Source organism: Octopus bimaculoides, chromosome 16 (assembly GCF_001194135.2).
Source record: "Octopus bimaculoides isolate UCB-OBI-ISO-001 chromosome 16, ASM119413v2, whole genome shotgun sequence".
Classification (NCBI taxonomy): Eukaryota; Metazoa; Mollusca; class Cephalopoda; order Octopoda; family Octopodidae; genus Octopus; species Octopus bimaculoides.
In genome coordinates this window covers 24,631,639-24,658,540 of record NC_068996.1, presented here as the reverse complement: position 1 = coordinate 24,658,540, position 26,902 = coordinate 24,631,639, and the positions used below count along the sequence as shown (strand labels likewise).

Genomic DNA, 26,902 nt, shown 5'->3' with positions numbered 1-26,902 from the left:
ATATATATATATATATATATATACATGTATATATTTATACATGTATATATTGGCTCATCCCATAAATAATGCAATTTTTGTCAATTGCATGAACTAAAAGTTGGAGGGGGATGGGATAAACTACTTGCATCAACTTGTTATAAAATTTACCATCTCCTTATTCTTAGTGCAAGTTTTGAAGAGTGCAGCGTGATATTAACAATTATCGTTTCTAAGTGGCAAAGGAGCATATTCGGCATATTTTGCTTTATGAGTGCAATAAAGGTAATAATGCAACGGAACGTGCAAGGAATATTAATGCAGTATACGGGGATTGGACAATAAGCATAGCCAGTGTCAACGATGGTTGCAGAAATTCTGAGGCAAAAAGCCTAGAAGATGAGAATATGTGTGTGTGTGTTTGTCCACCACCACTCGACAACTGGTGTTGGTGTGTTTATGTCTCCATAATTTAGCAGTTCAGCAAGAGAGATTGATAGAATAAGTACAAGGCTTTTAAGTCCTGTAGTCAATTTGTTTGACTAAAACCCTTCAAGGGGGTGGCTCAGCATGGCCGCAGTCAAAGGACTCAAAGAAGTAACAGAATAAAAGAATATGTATCTGTGTGTGTTTACACGCGCATGTTTGTGTGTGTGTGTATATATATATACATATATATATATGTATGTATGTATATATATTTATATATATATGTATGTATGTATACACACACACATATTCACTGATGCTTGTTGGCAATGGGATTAGTGTGCAGAATGTCTGAGGTTTTGTATAGTCTTTTTTTGTAATCTTTGATCCTGTACAAGGAATATTAAGTTTTTTTCTCCTTCTGTCAAAACCCTATTGCTGGAGTATTGTGATACTGCATGTAGTTATTGTGTTGGAATTGTTCTGTTTCCAACCTGCATATGTGCAGGTTACGAACTTGCACTTATGCAGGTTAGCTGCCTATACCTCTGTGTAGCCTCCATGTACAGATCACATTGCTGTCAGAGCCCCTGGAAAAGTGAACCAAAAGTTAGTTGTTTCTCTCTATCTGGTTAATTTGTTGCTGTTGATAGATGTTTACTTCTAGTCAAAAGGCTACAAAAATATTGTTAGGAATGTTTCATGTGTATGTATGCATCTATGTACACACACACACTCACACTCACACACACACACACACACACCTGATGATCATTTGGTCCTTCAAGCTTGTTTTTTCTAGGGTCATCTCTCCACTGTTCTCCATGTTGTTTATGTCTATGCCCCCATGCCTAAGCCTTGTCCACAACTCATCTTCCTAACACTCCAGCACTATTTATTTGGTTGCTGTAATTAAATGGATGCAGAACTACACATATTTCATTCCCTTTTTGTGCTACCCATTATCCCTCTCCTGGGAAACCACTTCCCTTGTCACTCCTCCTGCATTCCCGATATCATCCTTTGCCACTTTATTTTTTATTGAACACACCTTTCCCCTGAAGATCTCATATCTGCTGTTGATACCTCCCCACCATAACCATTGTTTATCATTCACCATTTCCACTCCTGCATACCCTTGCTCTGTCTCTTTTTCCTGCCCTATCCACCCCACAGTTCTCAGCTACCTACAAATTAATTATACAGTTGCTCTTCACCCTCCCCTTTTGTGCATTGCTACTTATCACCACCTCCTTAACCTACTGCTATTTTTCTTTATCTTCCCTCCCCAAACTGAGATTCACTATTGATTACATCTCCATTTACCATTCACTGCATTTACCTCTATTTCCATCTCCAGCCTTCTTTATTCTCTCCTCACATTCTTACGAACATTCTCATCTGTTTATCTGCAATCTTCTGTCCCTATTCTCTCTTATACTCCACCTTGTACCTTGAGGGTATGCCTAGACATTCATCTTCACCTTCCTTTCCAACTGGGGTATCTCCTATAGCAAGACATCTGTTCCTGTCCCTCCATCATACTATAACCTCTTAAAACCTGGCGCAAAGCCATCTCCCTCAATACTACACTCCCACTCAGTCGAGGGTCTTGTCTTGCAACTTACTTGGTAACCTCAATAGTACTGGTGTCACGATAAAAGCACCCAGTACATTTTGTAAAGTGGTGGGCATTAGGAAGGCACCCAGGTGTAGAAAGCATGACAAAGGAGAAATTGATTCATAATACCATCCTCTCTGTATGTAACTCATGCATTTGATGATGATATGTATATATAATATGTATATATAAATTCATACATGTGTGTGTTTGTGTGTCATCATTTAATGTCCTTTTTCCATGCTGGCATGGTTTGGATGGTTTGACAGGAGTTAACCAGTTGAAGAGCTGCCCAGGCTCCATGTTCATTTTGGTATGGTTTCTATGGCTGGATGCCTTTTGTAACACCAACCACTTTACAATGTGTAGTGAGTGCTTTTACACAGCACTGGCATGGGTGCATTTATGTGGCACCAGCATGGGTACTTTTTACTTGGCGCAAGTATGGGTGCTTTTTATGTGGCACCAGTACGGGTGTTTTTTACATGGCAGCAGCACTCGCGAGCCTGCAAGATTAGGACTGCTCAGCTGGAGAGGGCTGCAGGGGTCAAGCCTGTATGCAAGGATAATCACGCTTTTACTTAGCTTGACATGTCATTCCAAGCATAAAAAAACCACCAGGAGTCTCAGTCCCTGTCTTCTCCTCTGTGAGTCGTAATGTCTGTAGATCTTTTCTCACCACTTTGTCCTATGTCTTCCTGAGTCTATCTTTTCCACATGTTCCTTCTACACATTTTCTATATACTTCCTTCTCAACTTTTTGCGCTTCTTCTCTCATTTAATTTTTAATTTGTTATATGTGATATGTTTGAGGTATTTCTCAACATATGAAACTATTAGTAGCACATAAAAACATATATTGTGTCTATTAAATAGTATATATATATATATATATATATATATATATATATATATATATACACACACACACATGTATAGATACACACACACACATAGTGTAGGTTTAAGTGTATAAGTACTATTCAGTGAAGAAAATGATCTCTCTGTTGATTTATTAGTTGGAGAAAAAATTCAACTGTTTGCAGCTGAGTGTTAAAAAAAAATGGAGCAGAGCTCCTAACACTATCTCTGCATCAGTTACTTTAACTTCAGGAAGTTGCCATAAATATTTCTAATTAAAATTTCAGCTTCTGAATTAATTTTATATCTTTACCAAATAGTTTGCTGGTAATATGTGTACAAATTTTATAATAATATAACTAGGTGCAGGCATGTTTGTGCAGTTAAGATGCTTGTTTCCTGATCATGAGTTCTTTGGTTCAGTCCCACTTTGTGGCACCTAGTGTCTTCTACCTATAGCCCTAGGCCAACTAAAGCCTTGTAAGTGAGCTTGATAGACAGAAGCTGAAAGAAGTCTGTTGTGTGTGTGTATGTGTGTGTACCCTTGTGTAGACATGTTACTGCTGTAAATGCACATAATTGTCATACAAGCATGGTTGTTGCCAGTCATCCTTGAAAAATCTGTCTAGCTATGGAAAAAATATTACCTTGCTTGGTAATTGGTGAGGGTTGGTAATTGGAAGGACATCTGAATGTAGAAAATCTGCCTTAACAAATTCCATCTGACCCATGCAAGCATGGAAAAGTGACCATTAAATGGTGATGATTATATATATCAACATAAAAGCACATGCTATTAGCAACAGCTGATTGATACATTGAATGTAAAATCCCTGACTACCACTTGAGTTGAAGAAAATGTCTGATATTTATAATAGACTTGTTAGGTTTATATGGCTGTTGGGTGTCATGGAAAATATTCACCATTACATTTGGTTTATGTGCAAGTCTTTCACTTTTCAGTTGTGTCTGATGTACCTCATGCAAAGAGGGCTATTGGAACACACAAGGACTTGGTTAAAACTGTAAAGTGAAGGAAACTGAAATGGTACAGTTATGTCACAAGAAGTTCTGACCTGGCAAAGACAGTGGATAGTGGACAAAAGGCAAGGCAGCCAAGAAGACAGGCTTGTATCATCAAAGAGGGGACAGGCCTCAGTTTCACCAACTCACAGCAGCAAAAGACCAAGAGAAGTGAAATCTGGATCATTAGTGATTGTCCCAGTGACCACCTAGGTCAAATATAAGATAGGGTAGGACAGGTATTATATATCTGATCTACAGAGAAAGATAACAATATAGACTATGGCATTAATAGCTGCTTAATGATTAATAGTAGCAATTTATTGAATATAGATACATTGACATTATAGGTGCACACTTTAGTACACCTGTTAAAATATATGTTGCTTGAAGGTTATTTTATTGGCACCTAAAAAACCTTGATGGCTAATTATGTTATATTTATTTTATTGATGATGTATGATTGAATTTTAAATGTGTATGGTTGTTTTACAATCCTTCAAAATCCTTTATGTAAATGCCAGACACCATCTGGTGTAAAAGAAAATGTTTTTATGGATCTGAATTACTTGAACCAACTTCTTTGGAATCTTTACTGCCTTCTCCCGCAATACTTCCACAATAAACTGTCTTCTTCCCATTTATTTATTTGCAACTTATCCAGTGATAAAAGCATAACACTTTTACCACCTATTGTGAATGACTTTTCTTCTTCAAACATCTATTTGTTCCACTCCTAAAGAATGTCTTTGGAAGGTTCTTGTAATAGGCTTACAGTAAGAAGCTGGAGCTTAGTCCTTAATCCTTCTGGAATTACTGAATAACATGCTATTGTTTTGTTAAGTAGTTTTTGAACTTACTCCAAATCAGCAAACTCTTTTTCTCTCTTAAATCACATGGTTATCTACTCTACATTTTTTTAATCCATAAATCAAACTGTTCTCATCAACATGAACAGCTGGAAGTAATTTTGTATATGGCATTGTTTTTCATTTAGAATTAACATTGAGTTTAATTTGGTACCATATGTGAAGTAACATATGACTGAACTTTCTTTTAGAATAGTCTTTTTTTCGATCTTTGGTATCAACAATTTTAAACGTATTTGAAAAGTACAAGATGCTTCATCTATATTAATCAACCTAACACAGGGCAGTTGTATTGCTTCTGTCAATCTGGAAATTTGGAATTTTCTGTTCAAGGTTTCTGGAAAATTCTGTAATTTTTGTTGTGTTTGGCGAAAGTCATTTTCTTATCGTGCCTTAAAATTTAACACACTCACCGTTAAAATTTCCACTTATTATTCTTATTTTCCTAAAATTTTCGTTGCGTCTTGCAACCTTTTCTGTAATTTTTGTCTTCTATATTGAAACTAGATCTTTCCTTTCCATAAAATGAGAAAACCATTTGTTGTTTCTTTGACATCTTTGCTTTCATTTGGATGTGTTTTTGCCCACTTTAGTCTTGAGTGCATCTCCTAGTCAGGTAACTGTAAAATTATTTTATTAATTTTCATGGATCCAACATTCTAAGTAATCATTATGACATCATTTAAAATGACTGCAGTGGAACCTGTTTTGTGTTTGTGTCCACTTGTATACTACAGTTTATGGCATATGTCTTCATATATCTATGTATCATCATTGTTATCATTTTAACATCTACTTTTCCATGATCAGATTGCTCAGAGTTTATTGAGGTAGATTTTCTATCACCTGCGTGTCTTTCCTGTCACCTGTATGTGTGTGTGTGTGTATATATATATATACATATATACTCTGAAAGTGTAGCTGCTAGAATAAGAATAGCCTGGGCAAAGTTCAGAGAGCTCCTACTTCTGCTGGTGACAAAGGACCTCTCGCTCAGAGTAAAAGGTAGACTGTATGACGCATGTATGTGAACAGCTATGCTACATGGCAGTGAAACATGGGCTGTGACTACTGAGGAGATGTGTAAGCTTGCAAGGAATGAAGCCAGTATGTTCCGTTGGATGTGTAATGTCAGTGTGCATACATGACAGAGTGTAAGCGCCCTGAAAGAAAAGTTGGACTTAAGAAGCATCAGATGTGATGTGCAAGAGAGAAGACTGTGCTGGTATGGTCATGTGTTGCGAATGGATGAGGATAGCTGTGTGAAAAAGTGTCACACCTAGCAGTAGAGGGAACCTACAGAAGACCTGGGATGAGATGGTGAAGCATGACCTTTGGACATTGGGCATCACCGAGGCAATGACAAGTGACCAAGACCTTTGGAGATATACTGTGCTTGAGAAGACCCGGCAAGCCAAGTGAGACCATAACCGTGGCCTATGCCAGTGCAGTATAACCAGCCCATTTAAGAGTACCCTTCAATCATTGGGCAATAAACTATGCTTGCGAAGACCTGTTGAGGCAAGTGAAATTGTTGTGGTGGCCAATGACAATACTGCATGATGGCACCTGTGCCAGTGGCATGTTAAAAGCACCATTTGAGCATGATCGTTGCCAGTGCCACCTGACTGGCTCCCGTGCTGGTGGCACGTAAAAAGCACCATCCAAGTGTGATCATTGCCAGTGTTGCCTGACTGGCTCCCTTACTGGTGGCACATAGAAAGCACCATTAGAGCGTGGTCGATGCCAGTACTGCCTGACTGGCTTTCATGCCGTTGGCATGTTAAAAGCACCTACTACACTCTCGGAATGGTTGGTGTTAGGAAGGGCATCCAGCTGTAGAAACTCTGCCAGATCAGATTGGAGCCTGGTGCAGCCATCTGGCTCAGTCAAACCATCCAACCCATGCCAGCATGGAAAGCGAATGATGATGATTTATTCTATTGTAGAAGTCACTTGCCCAACGTACGACACGCGCACACACACACAAATATTTGGCACACTCTTTTTAAGACATCCTGTTTAGTAGAATCTCCTAAAGGATGTATTAAAATCTTGCTCTAACTTTTGCCTGACAAGACTTTTCCTTTAACTTTGCATCATTAAGATTGTTACAAAATGTTGAGTCTCTATAAAATTAAGATCCATGTTTAATACACTGTTCCTTTTAATACCTGGACACCTCTTTCATCATTTAAATCTTTGTTTCTCATCAGATAATTTGTCTTATGCCATTTCTTGGAATCTGGGTTTATCCAAGTTACTTTAGTTAGTGTTTTTATGTTCAAAGAACATGTCAAAAAGTCAAACTCAAGTATGTGCTCATTTGTAGGAAAAAAAAAAAAAAATTAAAGTTTGACTTTGATAATTTCTTCCTGTGATGATCTAAAATAATTCAGACTTTTCATCAACTCATTTATTGAACTCCTCAAGAATTAAAGCTTTATCTCCAACTAGAATTTTATGAATAATACTTTTTACTTACATTTAAAACATGTTTCTTCATCAGAAATATTCATTTTTGCTGCATAGTTACTGTATGTCACTGAACAGCCACAGGATGGAGACATAGACATAAGGCCACCAGATGGCAGTTCAGTGAGATATAGTTTTAATGTTGTCCTAATTGCAAAACTCAACTCTCAGATAAAGCAACAATGTCCCAGCTTTGTTTTTCAGTAGATATGATACCTCTTTATCACAAAGTTTTTACATTCCGACTATCAACTGAAAATCTTGTAGGTCTTTTCTGGCAGTTGATTGATGATGGCCTAGACTAAGCTGTCTTTTCTCAGGACCATTGCTGTACCAAACATGATATAAGAGGCACAATATATGCAAGGTTATTCAAACATATCAGTATGTACAAGAATATTTAATATATATAGGAATATATTATCCAAAAATTATCAGGTAATTTTATGATAGTTCAGTTAAATGGAATGATTGTGTTAAAAAGCAATACTTGTGCATGGATAAGATCTAAGATAAGGAAAAAAATTATGTTGTTTGCACAATACCAAAATGTCTTACACCACAATTGAAGCTCAAATGTTTTCAAATGATAGATTGTTTTGGGTTCATCTACCAAGTTTTTATTTGTAGTGATCTTGTCAAGCTGCCTTCATTATGGCTAAAGAGCTTGAGTCTGCTTGTCTCTCCCAGTATCTTATAGTGAATTCGTTCATTGTCTTAAGGTTTCCTATGTCTCTACACAAATCTGGTTTACCAAATTTCAGAAGTATTGGAGTTGTCAATAATAAGTATATACAAAGCTTATTATCTTTGCAACTCTACTACAACACTGTCAACATGTAAATTTATTGGCTCAAGTCTAAAACTGTTATGTTACACATTCAGAAAGAAATCAGAAGTATGAATAATAAGAATAGATTTAATGCGGTTATGATTTCAGAAAGCATATAACAAAATGAGATAATGAGATACTAAATAGCTTTACTTTTTTATAAATCAGATTTATGGTTCTTGTTTAATTTTCTGTATTCTAATTTTGGCTAAGGACATCAAAACACTAATGAAAGATTCAAGTAAGATTCTTCAACAGTGGCAAGTGTATTTTAATGACCTGCTTAATCACTCATCACACTGGTTAGTTTATTTGCAGAACTCATTTCCACCAAATTCTAATAAAAGAATTGATGATCTCCCTACTTTCAATGAAATGAAAAATAGAAACTAAAAAATAGAGAAGCTCCTGGCATTGATGAAATTCTAGCAGACATGCTCAGCTTAGGTGGAAATAAGTTGTTGTATCTCTTACACTACCTTATATATGATCTGTGGGAAAATGGTTGAATATTTTTTACAAAAGAAAAACTAGTAAAGACAAATGTGGTAATTCCTATGGAATTGATATTGGAGAAATATTGAGTAGTACTATTCTTGATAGGCTTATTCAACACATTCGGACCTTGTTTCTTCTTGAGTTCCATTTTTCTGCACTCAAATCCCTTTCTTTTGTGGAGCTCATAACATATTTTTAGCTTGTCAAATACCAGAAAAATACATTGGACAGAAGTGGCTTGGCCTCTGTCAAAGCCTCATTAATCTCACAAAGGCCTTTGATATAGTGAATCATGATGTGTCATGGGTGAATAGCAAAACAGCTGGCTGTTCTGTTAAATTTACAAATATATCATGTCCTTTCCTGATGATATTTTATGTGATGATAATATGAGAACATGTTTATAAGTTGGAGAATGCTCAGATTTGTTTTTAGTCAGTTGTGGTGTAAAACAGGGTGACATGCTTACTTTGTCTTATACTTCACAGTATGGTGCCAGTAACAATTTTTTTTTACTTTACAATAGTTTCTTTTTAAATGCTTTCAAATTTTGTTCTGAGAGTATATATATATAATTAGAGGATATGATAACCTTGTGAAGGGAGGGTTGCATCCAAGGAAATACTGGTTTAATACCTAATATTTCGGGGAATGAAATTCCCATAAAACAATAGGTATATATTAAGTATATAGTTTATATCCATTTAAAAGAAGGAAAAAGGAAAATTGAGATAAGGAAGTTAATAGTTGTTTATTATTAACAAATTGGTCATCTTCACTTCTTACTGCCGTTTCAATTAATACTCAATAATTTAATTACAAATGTGCACATTAAATTTACATTTGTGTGACATGAATATAATTTCATCAGAGAGAAAAAGATGTACCGTTGGATTGTAGACCTATTAATTCATTTCAGCAGAGTCTGCTGAAATGAATTGATAGGTCCACATTTAACATCCAAAGGTACATCTTTTTTTCTCTGATGAAATTATACTCATGTCACATATGTAAGTTTAATGTACAAATTTGTAATTAAATTATTGAGTATTAATTGAAACGGCTGTAAGAAGTGAAGATGACCAATTTGTTAATAAACAACTATTAACTTCCTTATCTCCATTTTCTCTTTTTCTTCTTTTAAATATATATATACACGGTGGTATCAAAAAGTTCCCAGACTAGTTCTGTAGAGCACCAACAGATGGCAGCACATGTTTGTGTGTGAAGTGAGAGCTAGCAGTGACCTTCATGAGGCAGTGTGCTGAGTGACATCGCTGCATTTACTTTGCAAGTTGTTAAATTTATGTTTTTGTAGTCTGCAATTTTTGCTATCCACAGGAAGTTGGAACAAAGAACCAACATGAAATTTTGCATTAAACTTGAGAAGTCTGCTACAGAGACATTGAGCATACTTTGACAAGCTTATGGTGATGAGGCAATGGGTTGTATGTAATGTTTTGAGTGGCATGGGCACATGACAGTGCCACAGCTCAAGGAAGAGCATGCTTATTGTTTTTTTAACATCTGCTGTATTGTGATTTGAGAATTCATCCCCTTGAACCAGACTGTCAATCAAGAGTTTTACTGTTACATTTTGAAGCATTTGAGGGAGGAGATTCAGTGAAAGCGGCCGGATCTGTGGAGCACAAAGAATTGGATTCTTCACAATGACAATGCACCCTGTCACCGAGCTCTCCTCACTCATGAGTTTCTCACCAAAAACAACTTGGTATTGCTTCCACATCTGCCCTGTTCACCAGATTTAGCAACTGAGGACTTTCATCTCTTCCCCAGGATGAAAGTGCAGTTCAAAGGTTGCCATTTTAACACCGTTGTCCAGATCAAGACTGAATTGCAAAAGGTCCTCGACTTACTTATGGATACCAAAAGTGGCAGGAACACTGCTGTACAAGGCAACTATTCCAAAGGAGATGATGTTAAAACTTAAGTAAATAAGTTATATTAAACATAACTAATCCAGGAACTTTATGATACCACCTCATACATATATGCTACCACATGCTGGCATATTCAGTCACAAATAATTTAACTCTTTATCAGACACTTTTGTATCTCTGATAAGAAACTTCTTGATTGTGAAACTGCTGAACACAATGAAAAGGGTCTCAAACATGGAACATTAAGCCTCTCAGTAAATCTTGCATTCTGTATCAGCAATTTCCTGGATCTTAAAATTATGGTATGAAGTATATGTAGGAAAACATTGGAAAACATACCTTCCTTTAAATATCTTGGCAGAATGTTTGAAAAAAGGCTGTACATCTTGATGGGGAAATTAGAAGTAGAATTCAGCTTTGTAAAAGTACAATCTTTACTGTGGTCTCAATAATATGGAGAGAATGACACTAAAATATCTATTTCAAAACCTGCATTTTGTGTTTTGTTGTATGACTGCAAATCATGGACATTACATTCAAAACAAACTATAGTTGGAATGTTTTCAGCAAAAGTTTTCTTTGTAGAAGAATTCTGCCTTTAACTTGAAACTATATCTATGATGCGGAGGTCTTGCAGTTGGTATATGTTGTAAGCTTAGAAACTCTTTTGCAGCAAAACAGACTAAGATGGTCAGGCCTTATAGTTCATGTAGAAATATACCAAATGGAGTGCTATGTTCCGAAAAAAGACTCCTTTACAAACAATAGTTCAGATATTAAGATTGCCTTAAATCTCATCTGAAAAAATAGATAATGTTCATGTGGAAACTTGGAACAAAATACAGTTGACTGGGCAACATAAAGAAAAAAATGTACTTGTATCCTACTATTTAGAAGAGAATCACATTAAGCACATAAGACTGCAATGCGATGTTAAGAAAATGCTTTTTTAAAAATCTCACAAGGTTCCATAAAATAATGCAAGCTAATAACAGAGCATAATCACCTGTATAAGTTGTAGTTAATGTGGTAGAGGTTGCACTGTTGGTGGTTCTAGTATTGGCAGTCTGGTGGTGGTATTAGTCATAGTGCTTGCTACGAGTGTTAGTTGAGGTGTGTGTGTGTGTAAAAAAGGATCTTTGGATGCTGGGTGTCACTGAGGAAATGAAAAGGGACCCGGAAATGTGATAATTTGCTGTACTTGATAAGACATGTCAAGTTAAGTAAAATTGCTGTCTTCCACACATACAGGTTTGTCCTTTCAGGTGCCAGTGTAAACGCAACCATTCCAGTGGCATGTAAAAAGCACCCAGAACATTCTGCTAAGTGGTTGGCGTTAAGGAAGGGTATCTAGCTGTAGAAACCATGCCACAACAAACAGTTGGTGCCTGGACAGCTCCCTGCTAACCAGCTTCATGTCAAACTGTCCAACCAATACCAGCATGGAGAGTGGATGTTAAACAATGATGATATATTTTTGAAGTTTATCTCTATAGGTTTTCTATAGAATTCAGAGCCAGCACTGCAATATGAAATGAAATGCTGTAACTTACAGTGCTGGTTTTGAATTCTACAGAAAATCTGTAGAGATAAACAGAGAAGTGAGAATATCATACTGCTAATACAAAAAGTAAGACATTATTGACTTGTAAACCTTTAATATACATGTTAGTTAGTTATGGTTGCAAATACTGTGCTCTTGCTATTAATTGATACACACACACACACACACACACCTTTAAGTTCGTTTACGGGAAATGTTTTGAATATGCATATAAAAGCTCCTATTATGCCAGCTACAGCTTAATGAATGCCAACTGGCAACACCAGTTTATTGGGGTTGCAGTGAGCCGTGCTTATATAATGTAGGATAAATACAGTAATAATAATAATCATCATCATCATCATCATCATCATCATCATCATCGTTTACGTCCGCTTTCCATGCTAGCATGGGTTGGACGATTAGACTGAGGACTGGTGAAACCGGATGGCAACACCAGGCTCCAATCTGATTTGGCAGAGTTTCTACAGCTGGATGCCCTTCCTAACGCCAACCACTCAGGTGGAATTTATGATGTATATATGCTATCAGCACTAGATAGGTTACCAAGACTAAAGTGTTCCCTTTACACTCTATTAGTTTTTAATCAGTCATTGCTTTCCAAGTTAGGGCTCATGCTTCTCTATAATGCTGGTACAAATACTGACATTGTGGTAGTGAAAAGGAGTGAAAACTTTGCAGGGGTCTGCATGGAGTGTACAGATTTTGAGAAGTGGAAGGAGAATTAGTGGTAAACTAGCTAGTTGGGGTTGTATTGGACTAATGTCGGCTGATCTTTACTTGTCAAGTTTCGGGCATGGGAGTGAGTCATTTTTTTTCTTGCCAAGATAGGAGTGGAGATGCAAAGGTGGGCACCATTCATCTAGACCAGTGGTTCTCAACGGGTGTTTTGATGCCCCAAGCATATGAAATATGTTCATATCAATCCTTATGTATGCTGCAGTCAGTCCTGGGGATTATTTCAAATGAAGCTCTGTTTACATGGGTATAGATTATATCTGTTGGGTCTCATTTCAATTTGGTGTTAACGTGATACTCTTCAAAATGCTTGATTGTATTGTGTATATTTTGTTTCCGTTTCCACATAAATATTAAGGATGAAGTTAGTCTTTGTATCTTAACTTTGGCTTGTGAAGGAGTCTTTTCAAATGATTTGGCTCCAGGATACAATAAAGAAAAATTAAGGACATTGAAAATTAATCAATAAACTTAACTATTGAAATAATTATAGGTGCAGGAATGACCGTGTGGTAAGAAGCTTCGTTTCCAACCACTCGGTTCTAGGTTCAGTCCCACTGTGTGGCACCTTGGGCAAGTGTCTTCTACTATAACCTTAGACCAACCAAAGCCTTGTGAGTGGATTTGGTAGATGGAAACTGGAAGAAGCCTGTCATATATATATATATATATATATATATATATATATATATATATATATATATATATATATATATGTATGTATGTATTTGTTATTTGTATCTGTGTTTGTCCCCCCACCATTGCTTGACAACCAATGTTGGTGTGTTTATGTCCCTGTAACTTAGCAGTTTGACAAAAAGAGACTGATAAAGTAAGTACTAGGCTTACAAAGAATAAGTCCTGGGGTTGATTTGCTCGACTAAAGGTGGTGCTCCTGCATGGCCACAGTTTAATGACTGAAACAAGTAAAAGAATAAAAGTAGTTACAGAGAAAAACAGCCAATCTTTCATTGAAAACAATGAAGAGTTTACTGAACACCATACTTCTAATCTTGCTAAAGTAGTCTGAAGCTTGCTTTACTTTTATCAATAGCTCTAGGAACCTGTCAACTACTAATACATTTGGGCCATATTTTCTCCTATTATGATCCTTTGTCTTATACTTGTTTCAGTCATCTTTCAAAGAAAAGAACCGATATTGCCTAGTAAAAATGTAAGCTTCTAATCTAAGAAAGTCCATGTTGTAACTAGATGAAATTTACAAGGTGGAAAAGCTGTACGTTTTGGTAAATAGTTACATGTCACCATGATGTGGGAAGTGACCAAAATTATCACATTTCTTTTGCTATTCTTTTCATTGTGCAGAAAGGGCTCAATATTATATACAAATTAAAATCTTGATGAGGGTATATAAATCAAGTATTTAACAGGGTACATGAACATGTAGTGAAACATATCCTGCCCTTCTTACTGAAAACAGAGTACTCAATGTTATATGTAAGTGTACACTTGTTTAATTCTACTGGCCTTGTCAAATGGTCTGGAGAAACAAACTTCTGGTGCAGTTTTGATGTCATTTGTCAACAGAATTATTAAAAATATATCTAATTCTATACTTGCAGTGTGTTTTTTTTTCAGTTAGTGTTCCAATACATCCATATGTACACACATGCACATAAAAGTGCAAGCATGGTCATGCGGTTAAGAAGTTTGCTCCTTAACCACTTAGTTTCAGGTCCATTCCCATTCTGTAGCATTTTCAGTAAGTATCTCTGTTATAGCTATAGGCCAAAACTGAAAGAAGTCTGTTGTGTGATTGTGTGTGTGTGTTGTTGTTGTTTTGGCATAATGCGTTAGTTGTAAATCAGTGTTTCTCAGCTGGGGTCCACATAACAAAATAGTAAATTGGGGATCCACAATAGAATTTTGAAGGTCCTGTATGTATTGGTATGTGTTGCAACAAACAGCTAGGTTTCTTTCTCTAATATTTTACATAGTTCAACCTGCACAAGTTAATGTGTGGCAAACAAAATAGAAATTTCGAAAGAAGAGTCTATAAAACTAGTTTTTAAACATAAAAGACTATAGGGGTCCACCAGATTAAAACAGTAATCAGAGAGGTCTACAGATAAAAAAAAAAAGGGTTGAGAATTCCTATTGTAAATGAATGTCACCGTTGTACAAATGATCTACATTTCCAGTCTTCTGTGAAATCATTGCCATAGGAAAATATTAGGCTGCTTGGAAGGAAATAGGTGAAGAGGTTGGCGATATGCAAATTTTGTCTGATCCATTCAAGAGGAGAAAAGTAGATGTTAAAATGATGATAATAGCTGTGCTATTTGTAAAACTTGTTGATGAATTGAAATGAAAAGTTAATCTCTTAGTGAATGTCACACAGTTTTTAGTTATCATGTGTTTAACTTTGGTTTTAATCATAGAATGGAGCAGAATTCTCAACTTGAATTTCCACATTAGTTTGACAGTAAAAACTTTGTTAGAAAAGCCTGCTATTTTTTTGTGCTGTTCAGCCAGAAGTAATGTGGGATTAAATATCTTGTTTGCTGATACTGGGGAATGGGATTGAGCTGAATCAACATCAGTGTTTGGTAATGAGGTATATTGTTTACTAATCCATGAAGGTCAGCTGAAAAGTTCATATGCTGACCAAGATATTCTCATGGAATATGACCAAATGAGGTTTATTTTTAAACATAGTTCCTCTCTTGCATTCCACATACTTCTTCCATTGGTGTTGCAATGCTTGGATCCCATTGGTGAAGAAGCTTTCATCCTGTTGAAACAGCAGATATGACATTATCATCATTGCTTCCCAGCCAAGTGTTTTTCATGTTGGGAAACAGGTGATAGTCACATGGAGAATCGGGAGAATAGGGATGGTGATCAACCAGTTCAAAGTCACAGTCATACACAGCAGTCATTGGAACCAAAGATGGATTCACCTCAAACAATATCAGATTTTCTCCATGAGGTGATCAATTCGGTGTGTTTTTGATCAGGTGCCAGTAATGGTAGCCACCAAGCAGAAACCTTTGTCATGCCAAGTTCATTATGTAGAATATTCAACTCTCTCACAAGATATGCTAATAGTATTGGCTAATTGATTTATAGTCAGTTGCCTGACATTCATCAGCATGTGGTGAACACAATCAGTGGTGGTAATTGCAGGAAGTTCAAACCTTGGGTCATCATCAAGACTCTCCCTTTCCCTCATAAATTTAGCTGCCCACTTTTGCATTGTTGATAAAGCTGGATTAACATCTACTGTAGCAACCATATCAGCATAATGTCCTTGGGAACTAAACACTTTTTCTGCAGGTACTTATCACCAAAATGCCAAATTTTGTCTACTTTTAGATAAGTTGTTACTAGTTACTTTTGAAGTCTTCTTTGAACAGTCAGAGGATCTTTTTTAAAACGGGGGCCACATTTTTCATTAACGAAACACTTTGAAACTTGGAACACTGGTAGAATGTGTCATATAAAACATCTTTTTCTCTTAGTCTTCTTAAAAAAAAAAAGAAATCCATAAATTATTCCATGTTAAAGTTGTCGTATTTCTGTAATTTCAACCAATCACTGACGTCCATGCAGCCGATATACATTAAGTGCCGACTACATAAACAAACGATTCTGAAACAATTAACCCTAACCCTAACCCTAGGGTTAGGGTTAGGGTTAAAGCAAATTTAAAATGAAAAAAGCAAATAAAACGAAGAATCGTTTGTTTATGTAGTCGGCACTTAATGTATATCGGCTGAATGGACGTCAGTGATTGGTTGAAATTATCGAAATAAGACAATTTTTTACATGAAATAAATTCGAATACAAAAATATTTTTCTGTTCTATAACACAAAATAGATAAGTATACGAAGTTTGAAAGTCTTTCGGTACCAAAAACACTACGTAAAACATTAATGAAAAATGTGGCCCCCGTTTTAAAAAAGATCCCAGTCAGATGTCAGTTTACCTGGAAAAAAGCGATGCAGTTATTAATTAGAAGAGTTGAAATTCATACAAGATGTCACAGCTTTAGCGTCACTCCTTCATTGTCAGCATATGAACTTTTCCACCCACCCTCATATGCCACCTGATAAAATTGTATAAAGAAAGCTGATGTACACTTAACTATTTTGTTGATGTGAACTTGGGAGGAATATAGTGACCAAAAGCTTTCTCAAATGTCTATGATAAAGTTTTCTGCTTTCTCTCCTTGTTGCCAGAAAGCTATTTTATCTGGTTACGTTACCTCCATTGGCAATAAAGAAATTTTCTACGCATGTTGTATGATATTTGTATGCAAAATGCATTATTGCATGGTTGTGAAATACTTAACATGAATGCTGGTGGTGTGTTTAAGGTTAGGAAAACAAAGCTGAGCATGTGCTTTATTAGATGTTCAATGTGAGTGTAAATGAATTACCAAGCACAAAGGAGCCAAGAGAAATCTAAGTGGAATCACTGTACTATGCAAGACTGGAGACTGCTGCTGGTATGGAGATGTCATGCATAAGGTGGATGATAGTTGGACAAAGTGGTGATAAGAGATTCAAATATTCACACACATTTGTACGTGTGCGACCATTGATTTACAAGGATGTTAGAGCATGGGTTCCAGCAAGCTTTCATTTGGAGTTCTAATCCTGTTTTGGGCCACTTTAGGTGGTATGCTTAACCTGTTGCCCAGTGGAACACAATAACATGGTCTTTGGGTGCCTAAATGCACAAAAACACACATATATTTAGAGTTGGCCAGACATCATCCGACAGTAAATCAAAATTCTATAAATACTTAATATTCAGTTTTATTTATTCATTCCAATTATGAATGTTTAATAATTGAATGCTGTGAGTTAAAATCACTGCTTTTTTTTTCAACATTTGTCTATTCATTAACGTAGTCTCATTCAGTTATTAAATATAAATAATTCTTGGAATTAAATGGTTTTGATTTACTGTCAGGTGACTTTTGGCCAACCCTGTATATATCTATATGTACGTATTATGGCGTTAGGAAGGGCATCCAGCTGTAGAAACTCTGCCAAATCAGATTGGAGCCTGGTGTAGCCATCTGGTTCACCAATCCTGTCAAATCGTCCAACCCATGCTAGCATGGTAAGCAGATGTTGAACGATGATGATGATATATCATGAATACATATTGGTTTCAAATTTTAGCACAAGGCCAACAGTTGTAGGAAAGTGGGTAAACCAATTAGATAAACCCTACTTTTCAACTGGTGCTTATTTTATGAACTCCAAAAGGATGAAAGACAAAGTTGACCTTGGTGGCATTTGAACTCAGAGTGTAAAATGAGAAAAAATGCTACTAAGCATTCTGTCCGGCATGCTAATGATTTTGCCAGTTCATTGCCTTATATCATGAATAGATATTACCATTGTCATCATTTTTGTGTTCACTTTTTATGTGCTGGTATGGATTGATTGAGACTTCTTAGGGCAGTATTTTATGACAGGATGCCCTTCCTGATGTGAACCTTTATTCTACTGGTTTTCACATGCTGAAATACTGCACTGAAAGAAAATTGTTTATGTTGGTCATAAACAAACATCATCACTGCCCAGCTGGTGACTGTGGTAATATGCCTATGTTTATAAGAAAATGTCATTCACTGGAATTGAACCTGAAACCGTGTGGTCATGAAGCAAACTTCCTAACCACTCAGCCATGCCTGTGCCTCATGTATGTACCAGGACTACATTATCTGATATAACCTTTCTTTATTTTATATCAATAAGGTGTGATTTCAGAGCGATTTGGTTGCTCTCACTAGCAGGCCAAATGGTTATTCAGTATCTCTCATTTTGGTTCATTGTAATATTAGTAACACACTAAGTTCATATGCAAGTAAACAATTTAAAATGAAGTCATCTGAATTGTTAAAAAATACTATGAATCTATCATATCAATAAAGATCTGCTCAGCCCAACAGAATTGAAGCCCTAGAACCAAGGTAGCCATGTAAAAAGCACTTGTGATGGTGTTATGTAAAAATGACCCAGTACACTGTGTAAAGTTGTTGGTGTTAGAAAGGGCATCCACCTGTAGAAACAATATCAAAACAGACTATGAAACCTGGTATGACCCCTGGCCTTGCCAGTTTCTGTCAAGCCATCCAATACATGCAAGCATGGAAAATAGCGATGATGATGATAATAAAAGATCATGTTGAAATATGAATCATTGCAATCCTTTAATAAATCAAAATTAAGTGGGAATAGTATTCCATTCTGCATGTTGTGTGGTAACATAATTATAAATGTAACCTTTATTCTTGTGATTTGATTCAAAGTAATTATTTTTGCTATGGATGAGCTGTCACTGAAATCTGATTATGAATTAAATCTACACATGCTTTATTTCTATATGAATGACTTGACTTGATGGAATGAATATTAATTACTTTCAGTGTGTGAATAATATTAATTTCTAATTTGAGTGTTTTCTTGATTTACAACTAGTTCATGTTAGAGAAACAGTGTGGAAAGTGCTGAGTCATGAGTTTAATCACCTCTTAGCTTTTGAAATCCAGCACTTCTACTGGGATAATATTTAAAATAAAATTTTTTCTGCAAACTTTATAGGTGCTGGTATGGCTATGTAACTTAGAAGTTTGCTTCGCAACCACATGGTTTCAGGTTCAGGCTCATTGCGTGACACCTTGGGTGAATGTGTTCTATTATAGCCCTGGGCCAAGCAAAGTGTAGTGAGTGGATTGAGTAGATAAAAACTGAAAGAAGACCAGTGAGCGTGTGTGTGTGTGTGTCCTTGTCTTGACATCATGCAATAATTTTAAATGAGTGTCACTGACATAACAAGCACTGAGTCATTTACTTCCAATATGTCATTTTCTTCCAATATGTCATTTACTTCCAATATTCTGCAGAAACATGTCTGGCCATGGGGAACTATTATTTTACTTAGAAACAAGTGAGGGTTGGTGACACAAAGGGCATCTGGCTTTAGAAAATTTTCAACAACTTCTGTCTGACCCATGCAAGCATAGAAAAGTAGACGTTAAATAGTGATGAATAAAGATGATTTTCAAGATCAAACCATTTTGCATTTTCCAAATTCATTTAATTCTAAAACTAGTCTCTTTTGACTAGAAACCAGTTTCTGTAGATTTGGAAAAAGGAACATAGATTGTTTGAATTTGATGCCATCTCCTAAGGACATCAACAATGTTGGAATGAAATAGCTTCATTTGTAAAGGAAAATTGACACACTTGTTTTGCTCTGATTTTATTTTATAAATTTAAAAATTAGGGTTTTTACACAAATTCTATTCAACATATTCTCCTCACAGATTCTCACTTATTGCAGCATTCCTTCGGTTTTTCTAGGCCCTGTAAAAGAAAGAAGGTTGGGCCTCCAACTAGGCATTTTGCGATATGCTTAAAGCCAAACATTTTCCAGCACCCTCATGTGTGTGTGTATATATATATATATATGTATATATATATAATATAATCACCATCATCATCATCGTTTAACATCCATCTTCCATACATGCATGGGTAGGATGGTTGACAGGAGCTGGCCAGGTAGAAAACTACCCTAGGTTACTGTATCTGTTTTGGTAGGGATTTTACTGCTGGATCCCCTTCCTAACACCAACCACTCCACAGAGTGGACTCAGTGCTTTTTACATGACATTAGCACAGGTGAGGTTAGTTTGGGCATGATTTTTACAGGTGGATGACCTTTGAAATGCCAACCATGTTACAGTGTAGACTGGATGCTTTTAACGTGGCACCAGCACTGGCAGGGTAACCAAGTAACTCACAAGACAAGGAATTATGAGAGAGGCAGGGGTATTTGAGGAGGTGAACTTGTGTCAGAGGATGAAAGGTTAGAGTGTGACAAAAAGACAGAGAGACAGAAGCAGGTGTCTTGCCACAACAGAGGGAACATGAGATAAAGGGATCCACTATCAAATGATGAAAGGTTAGAGTGTAACAGAAATAGCTGTCTTACTATAGAGGAGGTATGTGGTTACCCGTTGAGGGAGAGAGAGAAGGGTGGGAGGTAACAAGAAAGAGCCCAGAAACAAGTGTGCTGATGTAAAGGAGATACTTGGTTACCTAGTCAGAGGGAAAACAAGAGAACGAGAGAGAGAGAGAGTGTGATCAAAGGGAAATTGAAAGAGAGTAGGAAACAGCAAAAGTTTTCCATTCCTGCAAGTAGTCAGACAAAATTTGTTGAGGGAAATTTTCTATGGCTAGATGCCCTTCCTGTCATCAGTCCTCAATATTTCCCCATGTCAGGACATATTTTACTTGGAAGACTGGAAACAAACAGTATCACTTGTATGATAGTGCTGTTTGTTTTCAACTATTGTATGATACCAAGACAAGGGTGTATACAACAAAAGAAGCCCATCATATGGGCTTCTTTTGGTTTCCATCTACCCATTCCACTCACAAGGTTTTGATCAGCCTGCGGTTATAGAAGACACTTGCTCAATGCACCATGCAGTGATACTGAACCCAAGACCCCTCATGGTTGGGAAGCAAGCTTTTTAACCACACAATCATGTCGTGTGTGTGTGGTTGTATTTAAAAGTATCTAATACTAAAAATCAAATTCTGGTTGTGTGTAGGTGTCTTCCTTGTTTTTACACAAAACTATGCATTGGCATGATAAAATGTTTTGATCTCTATGCCTTTAGCTGTAACCTCTTGAGCCTGAAAAAAATTTCAAGGGAATCTGATCCTTGGAAATCTCAAAACTGAAGAATTTTGATTATTATTATCTCAACAATTTAAAATGAATTTTGATTTTATATGAAAGAGAAGAAAACTGAAGGAATGCACTAAAAGTACAAATACACACACACACAACATGTAAATGCAAGTCATTCTGAACGTATGCATGAATGCACACATTTAAGCACATATGCATGCATGCACACATCTATCCACCCATACACACGTGTGTTTGTACACACTCACAATAATGAATGAAATGCATGGAAAGAGATGCACACAGACACAGAAACACATACATAAATACATTTGCCCAAAAAGTCATTCATAAACAAAGCACACACACAGATTCACTTACACATGCACATGCACACTTGCACACATAAACATGCTTGGATATGTGAGTATATATGAGGCAACAGATATAGTTTATTGAAATTGTCATGAGGAGAGGAGAGGAGTATTCAACATGTCTGAAGCTTTGGATACTCCACTCTGCTCAGCATTACTGTACTATTTCTGTTGTTTTGCTTTTACCAAGTAATATGACTTGCTGATGCAGCCTTCCACCAATTTCCTTTGATTTTGTTTTAACCACCACCACCACCACCATTTACCATCCATTTTCCATGCTGGCGTAGGTTGGATTGTTTAACTGGGGAGCTGCACTAGTTTCCAATCTGATTTGACATGGTTTCTACAGCTGGATGCCCTTCCTAACACCAACCATCAAGAGTGTAGTGGGTAATTTTTACGTACCACCAGAATATTTGCCAGTTGCATAATGCCAGCTTAACAGGTCTTTGCCAAAGGTCTAGGTCATTTGTTACTGTCTCTGTTAGGTCCAATGTTCAAAGGGTGCTTTTTACGTGATGTGTAGGACATAAGAAGCATTAAATGTAGTGTGCAAGAGAGATGGCTGTATTGGAATGGTCATGTAATGTGTATGGATGGGGACAGCTTTGTGAAAAAGTGTTGCACTCTAATAGTGGAGGGAACCTGTAGAAGAGGTAGACCCAGGAAGACATGGGATGAGGTGGTGAAGCAAGATCTTTGAATGTTGGGCCTCACAGAGGCAATGACAAGCGACCAAGACCTTTGGAGATATGCTGTGCTTGAGAAGACCTGTCAAGCCAAGTGAGATTGTAGTCATGGCTGATGACAGTGTTGTTTCACTGGCCTGTTAAAAGCACCTTTCAATTGTTCAGTGATATGCTGTGCTTATGAAGATCTGTTCAACAGAATGAAATTGTAGTTGTGGCCAATGCCAGTGCCATCTGACTGGCACACGGGCCAGTGGCATATAAAAAGCACCGTTTGTGCATTGAACCTCATGGAAGCAGTGATGACAAGCTGAGTGAGATTGTAGTCATGGCTGATGCCAGTGTCACATAACTGGCCAGTTAAAAGCACCCTTTAATTGTTGGGCGATATGCTGTGCATGTGAGGACATGTTGAACCAATTGAAATCATAGTCATGAGCAATGCCAGTGCTGTCTGACTGGCACCCGTACTGGTGGCATGCAAAAAGTATCATTTGAGTGTTGGGGCTCATGGAGGCAGTGACAGGTGACCAAGACTCTTGGCAATATACCGAGCTTGTGTTGACCTGTCAAGCCAAGTGAGACCATAATTGTGGCTGATGCTGGTGTCGGGTCAATGATACGTGTGTAGGTGGTACATAAAAAGCACCCACTGCACTCTCGGAATTGTTGGTGTTAGGAAGGGCATCCAGCTGCAGAAACCTGTAGAACTTTTCAGCACCCCCACTTGTGCGCACCCCCCCCTCTCTCTCTCTCTAGCAGGTGCTGAAAAGTTCCGGGCTTTGGGTAAAAGAAAATGCAAGAGGATCAGTTAATTATGATTTTATCCATCATACTCCCCTCTCAAATTCACACACTTATTGCAGCAGTCTTTCAATTTTTCTAAGCCCTGTAAAAGAATTCAAAATGTTACCAGTTACTGTCGATTCCCTGGTACTTGCACATTTTGCATTGTTTACAGAATTTGTTTTATTTAGGAGAAGAGGAATCTATTTTTATATTGGAAATATAATGATTTGTATAAAAAAAACAAAAACAAAAAAAAAACAAAGCTGTCTGATTCTCAAATGGAATTTCTATTTTGTTATTTTGCAGGCTGGGGATGAACCACCATTCCTCAGTGTTGGCACTGATGTTAGTGCTAAATATCGTGGAGCATTTTGCGAAGCCAAGGTTAAAAAGATTGTGCGAACGGTAAAGTGTAAGGTAAGAAAGAAATTAAGTTTTATAACAAATAATTTTCTATAAATTGCAGATGATCATGATCTTAACCATTTTCTTACTATACTTCTATTGAAATATGCTGTTGCTTGAATTAATTTTGAAAATAACGAAGAATTTAGTAAAATAACTTTGTTGTTATTAAGCTGGTGTTTGGATCTCAATATGAAATTTTGATAGAAGATGGTTTTGATTTAGATCATTTTAAAATAAAGTTTGTATCATGTATCAAGGGGCAGTCTCAGAGTGATTGGTTTCAAAAAGGCTAATATATCTTACTCATTTAAATCAGGGCAGTAACTTAGCAGAATCATTAAGGTATCCAGACAATATGCCTTGCAGTATTTGTTCCAGCCTCTTTTATATTCTGAATTCAAAACCAACCAACTTCAACTTTGCCTTTGACCCTTTAGCATTCAAATTGGCCATATCAGGCCAAAATATTTAGCCTGTTTTCTGTTGAAACTGACCAGATCTGGCTCTTCACTTCTACCTTACAATATCATTCTAAAACTAAACAATCACATCATTAATTCAACCTGGGGTTGATTTCTCTGACTTAAAACTCTTTAAGGTGGTGCTCCAGCATGGCCGCTGTCAAATGACTGAAACAAGTAAAAGAACAAAAAAAAAAGAATATTTCTAATTGATGACAATGCTTCTCTGCATTAACTTCCATTTTTGTTTAACACTTCATGATAGAGGACACTCTTCATATCCCACCAAACATTAAACATACAACATTTTTTGGGTGTAGTCCTGGTTTGGGAATGATTCTTCCTGTTTCATTGGGTGTTAAGCATTGTCACTGACATTGGATATGGTTATAGAGACCTCACATTTCATTACTTGTGATGATTCTACCCAGGAATGGTTAAGTAGCAAGTCTACTCTTCAATGACGAGAAGGCAACATTTTGTTTAAGCTGAGAAGCAGTCAGATGATGAAGGACCTACTTAGCATTAGACACTTTTCCATAACTCATGAAGGTGTTTTATGATCAAAGTGTGATCTTGAATTGAAACTATGATTTTCAGAAGCTCAATATTGACAAATCTTGGTTCCTCAGATCAAAGGGACTCTGTGAGAAAAAAAATTCTGGAGCAAAATTGGCCAAACCATTATTGGTATATTTGGACACATAAAGTTTCATTCTCAAATTCAGAATGCCACCTCCATTACTGAAAGCCCCTTTGGAATTCATAGAGCAAGCGTATATGGGTCTGATCATAAATCATTTTAATGAGGGGAAAATTGATACGAATTTAACCACTCTGGTTATAAAGTAACTGTAAAGAAAGAATGAAAAAGAAAATAACACATTGGTTGTTTTGCCATAAGTTTGAAAAACTACATTCAACGTGATCATTTCAAATGTACAGCAGGAGTTTCTTTCCAACCTATTGTATCAATACAAAATAATCAGAAATGCATAATTTTGTACTTTTTAAAACACAAGGAGAGGTTTGTTCTCTTAGTATCTTGTCATCATAACATGTTAACATTTGTATATCTTTGTTGCAGTAGGACATTTCAAACACATAAATCCATTACTTAATTTCTATATATCTACATATAAATTTCTATAAATGCTATCTCTTCTGCTATTATTTTTCTTGACCGACAATACTAATATATACCAAATTGTTTTGTGTGTGTGTGTGTGTGTGTGTGTGTACACATATACACACATAGGAAAAGTTTTGGCAAATTGCTTTGTTTTATAAATAATAGAATAAAACACTTTTTTTTAGTTTTTAACATTTGAAAATCTGTAACAAACTTATTGATTTCTCTTGGTTTGTTTAAGATGGTCATAGTTTCATTTATATAGTGTATTTTTATATTTTCTTCCAATTTCTACTCAATGAGAATTGAAGTTGTCCTCTTTTATTGTTCAAGTCATAGACGACAACCATTCTTACTGTCCTCACATTTACATCATAATCACAATTTTGAAATAGCTCAACAGTCTGGGCACATTATAACCTTACACAATGTCTGGAAATCTTCCATGCATCTCTTGTATAAATAATTTTCTACTCGTGGTCTCTGTGATCTAAAAATAACTTAGAAATTCAGAGCTTAAAGATGGTACATTTACTGTGTTGATAGGCACAGAGTAATTGGAAAAGTTTATAAATTTGTAAATTTAGTCTTGTTTTAAAAGTAGTTAAGAATGAGATAATAATGTTAAACAAAAATACATTGGAAAGGTTATCAACTGTGGAAACTAAAGGTGCAAGTTTTCTCTCTGTTTTTACTTAAAAAGTTTTTTTTTTATGAAGAGTTCAGGTTACAAATTTATGAAAGGTTTGTAAAACTTGGATTTCTAATTGGAAGTCTTTACTTTAGATATTATATTGGTTAGCAATGCATTTCATAAGAAATAAGTTGGGGTTTGCTGCTACTACACCCCTCTCCCCATTAAAACACTTTAAGAATTACGTAAAGGGCAGACATTGCTGTGTGGTTAGGAAGTTCACTTTGTAATCACATGGTTTTGAGTTCAATCCTACAATGTGGCATCTTGAACAAATGTTTTTTACTATAACCTTTTGGTCTATTAATACCTTGTAAGTGAATTTAGTATTTGGAAACTGCAAAAAAAGCCTGTCGTGTGTATGAGTGCACATACCTTCCTGAATGTTGATGTTCCATGCTTGTCACCATTTGAGTGGAGTGTTGTTGATGTTGACATTCTTTGATTACAATATGGCCAGTCACTCAGCACTTTTAAGACCTCTTAAGTAAAAAAAAAAACCAAATCAAAGACAAAACAATTTCTTACCTTGAAAATTAGGTAAGTGTTGGCAGCAAGATGAATGTCCAGTTGTAAAATTATGCCTTAAATAACTCCCCATTTCTTGCATGTTATGGAAAAATCAATGTTGAACAAATGAATGAATAACTGTTCTTTTTAAAATTTGATTGTCTGAAACAATCATCATCATCATCATCATCATCGTTTAACGTCCGCTTTCCATGCTAGCATGGGTTGGACGATTTGACTGAGGACTGGTGAAACCGGATGGCAACACCAGGCTCCAGTCTAATTTGGCAGAGTTTCTACAGCTGGATGCCCTTCCTAACGCCAACCACTCAGAGAGTGTAGTGGGTGCTTTTACGTGTC

At 36.3% G+C, this 26,902-nt stretch overlaps 1 protein-coding gene across 1 annotated transcript in view; it reads left to right on the top strand.

The window, feature by feature from the left end:
* The window catches only part of LOC106874410 (AT-rich interactive domain-containing protein 4B), a 96,561-nt gene that overhangs the window by 14,902 nt on the left and 54,757 nt on the right, over positions 1 to 26,902 (top strand). The window contains exon 2 of the mRNA XM_052973473.1: positions 23,644 to 23,754. Within this exon, the coding sequence (XP_052829433.1) occupies positions 23,644 to 23,754 (111 nt within the window). The remainder of the gene's footprint in view (positions 1 to 23,643; positions 23,755 to 26,902) is intronic.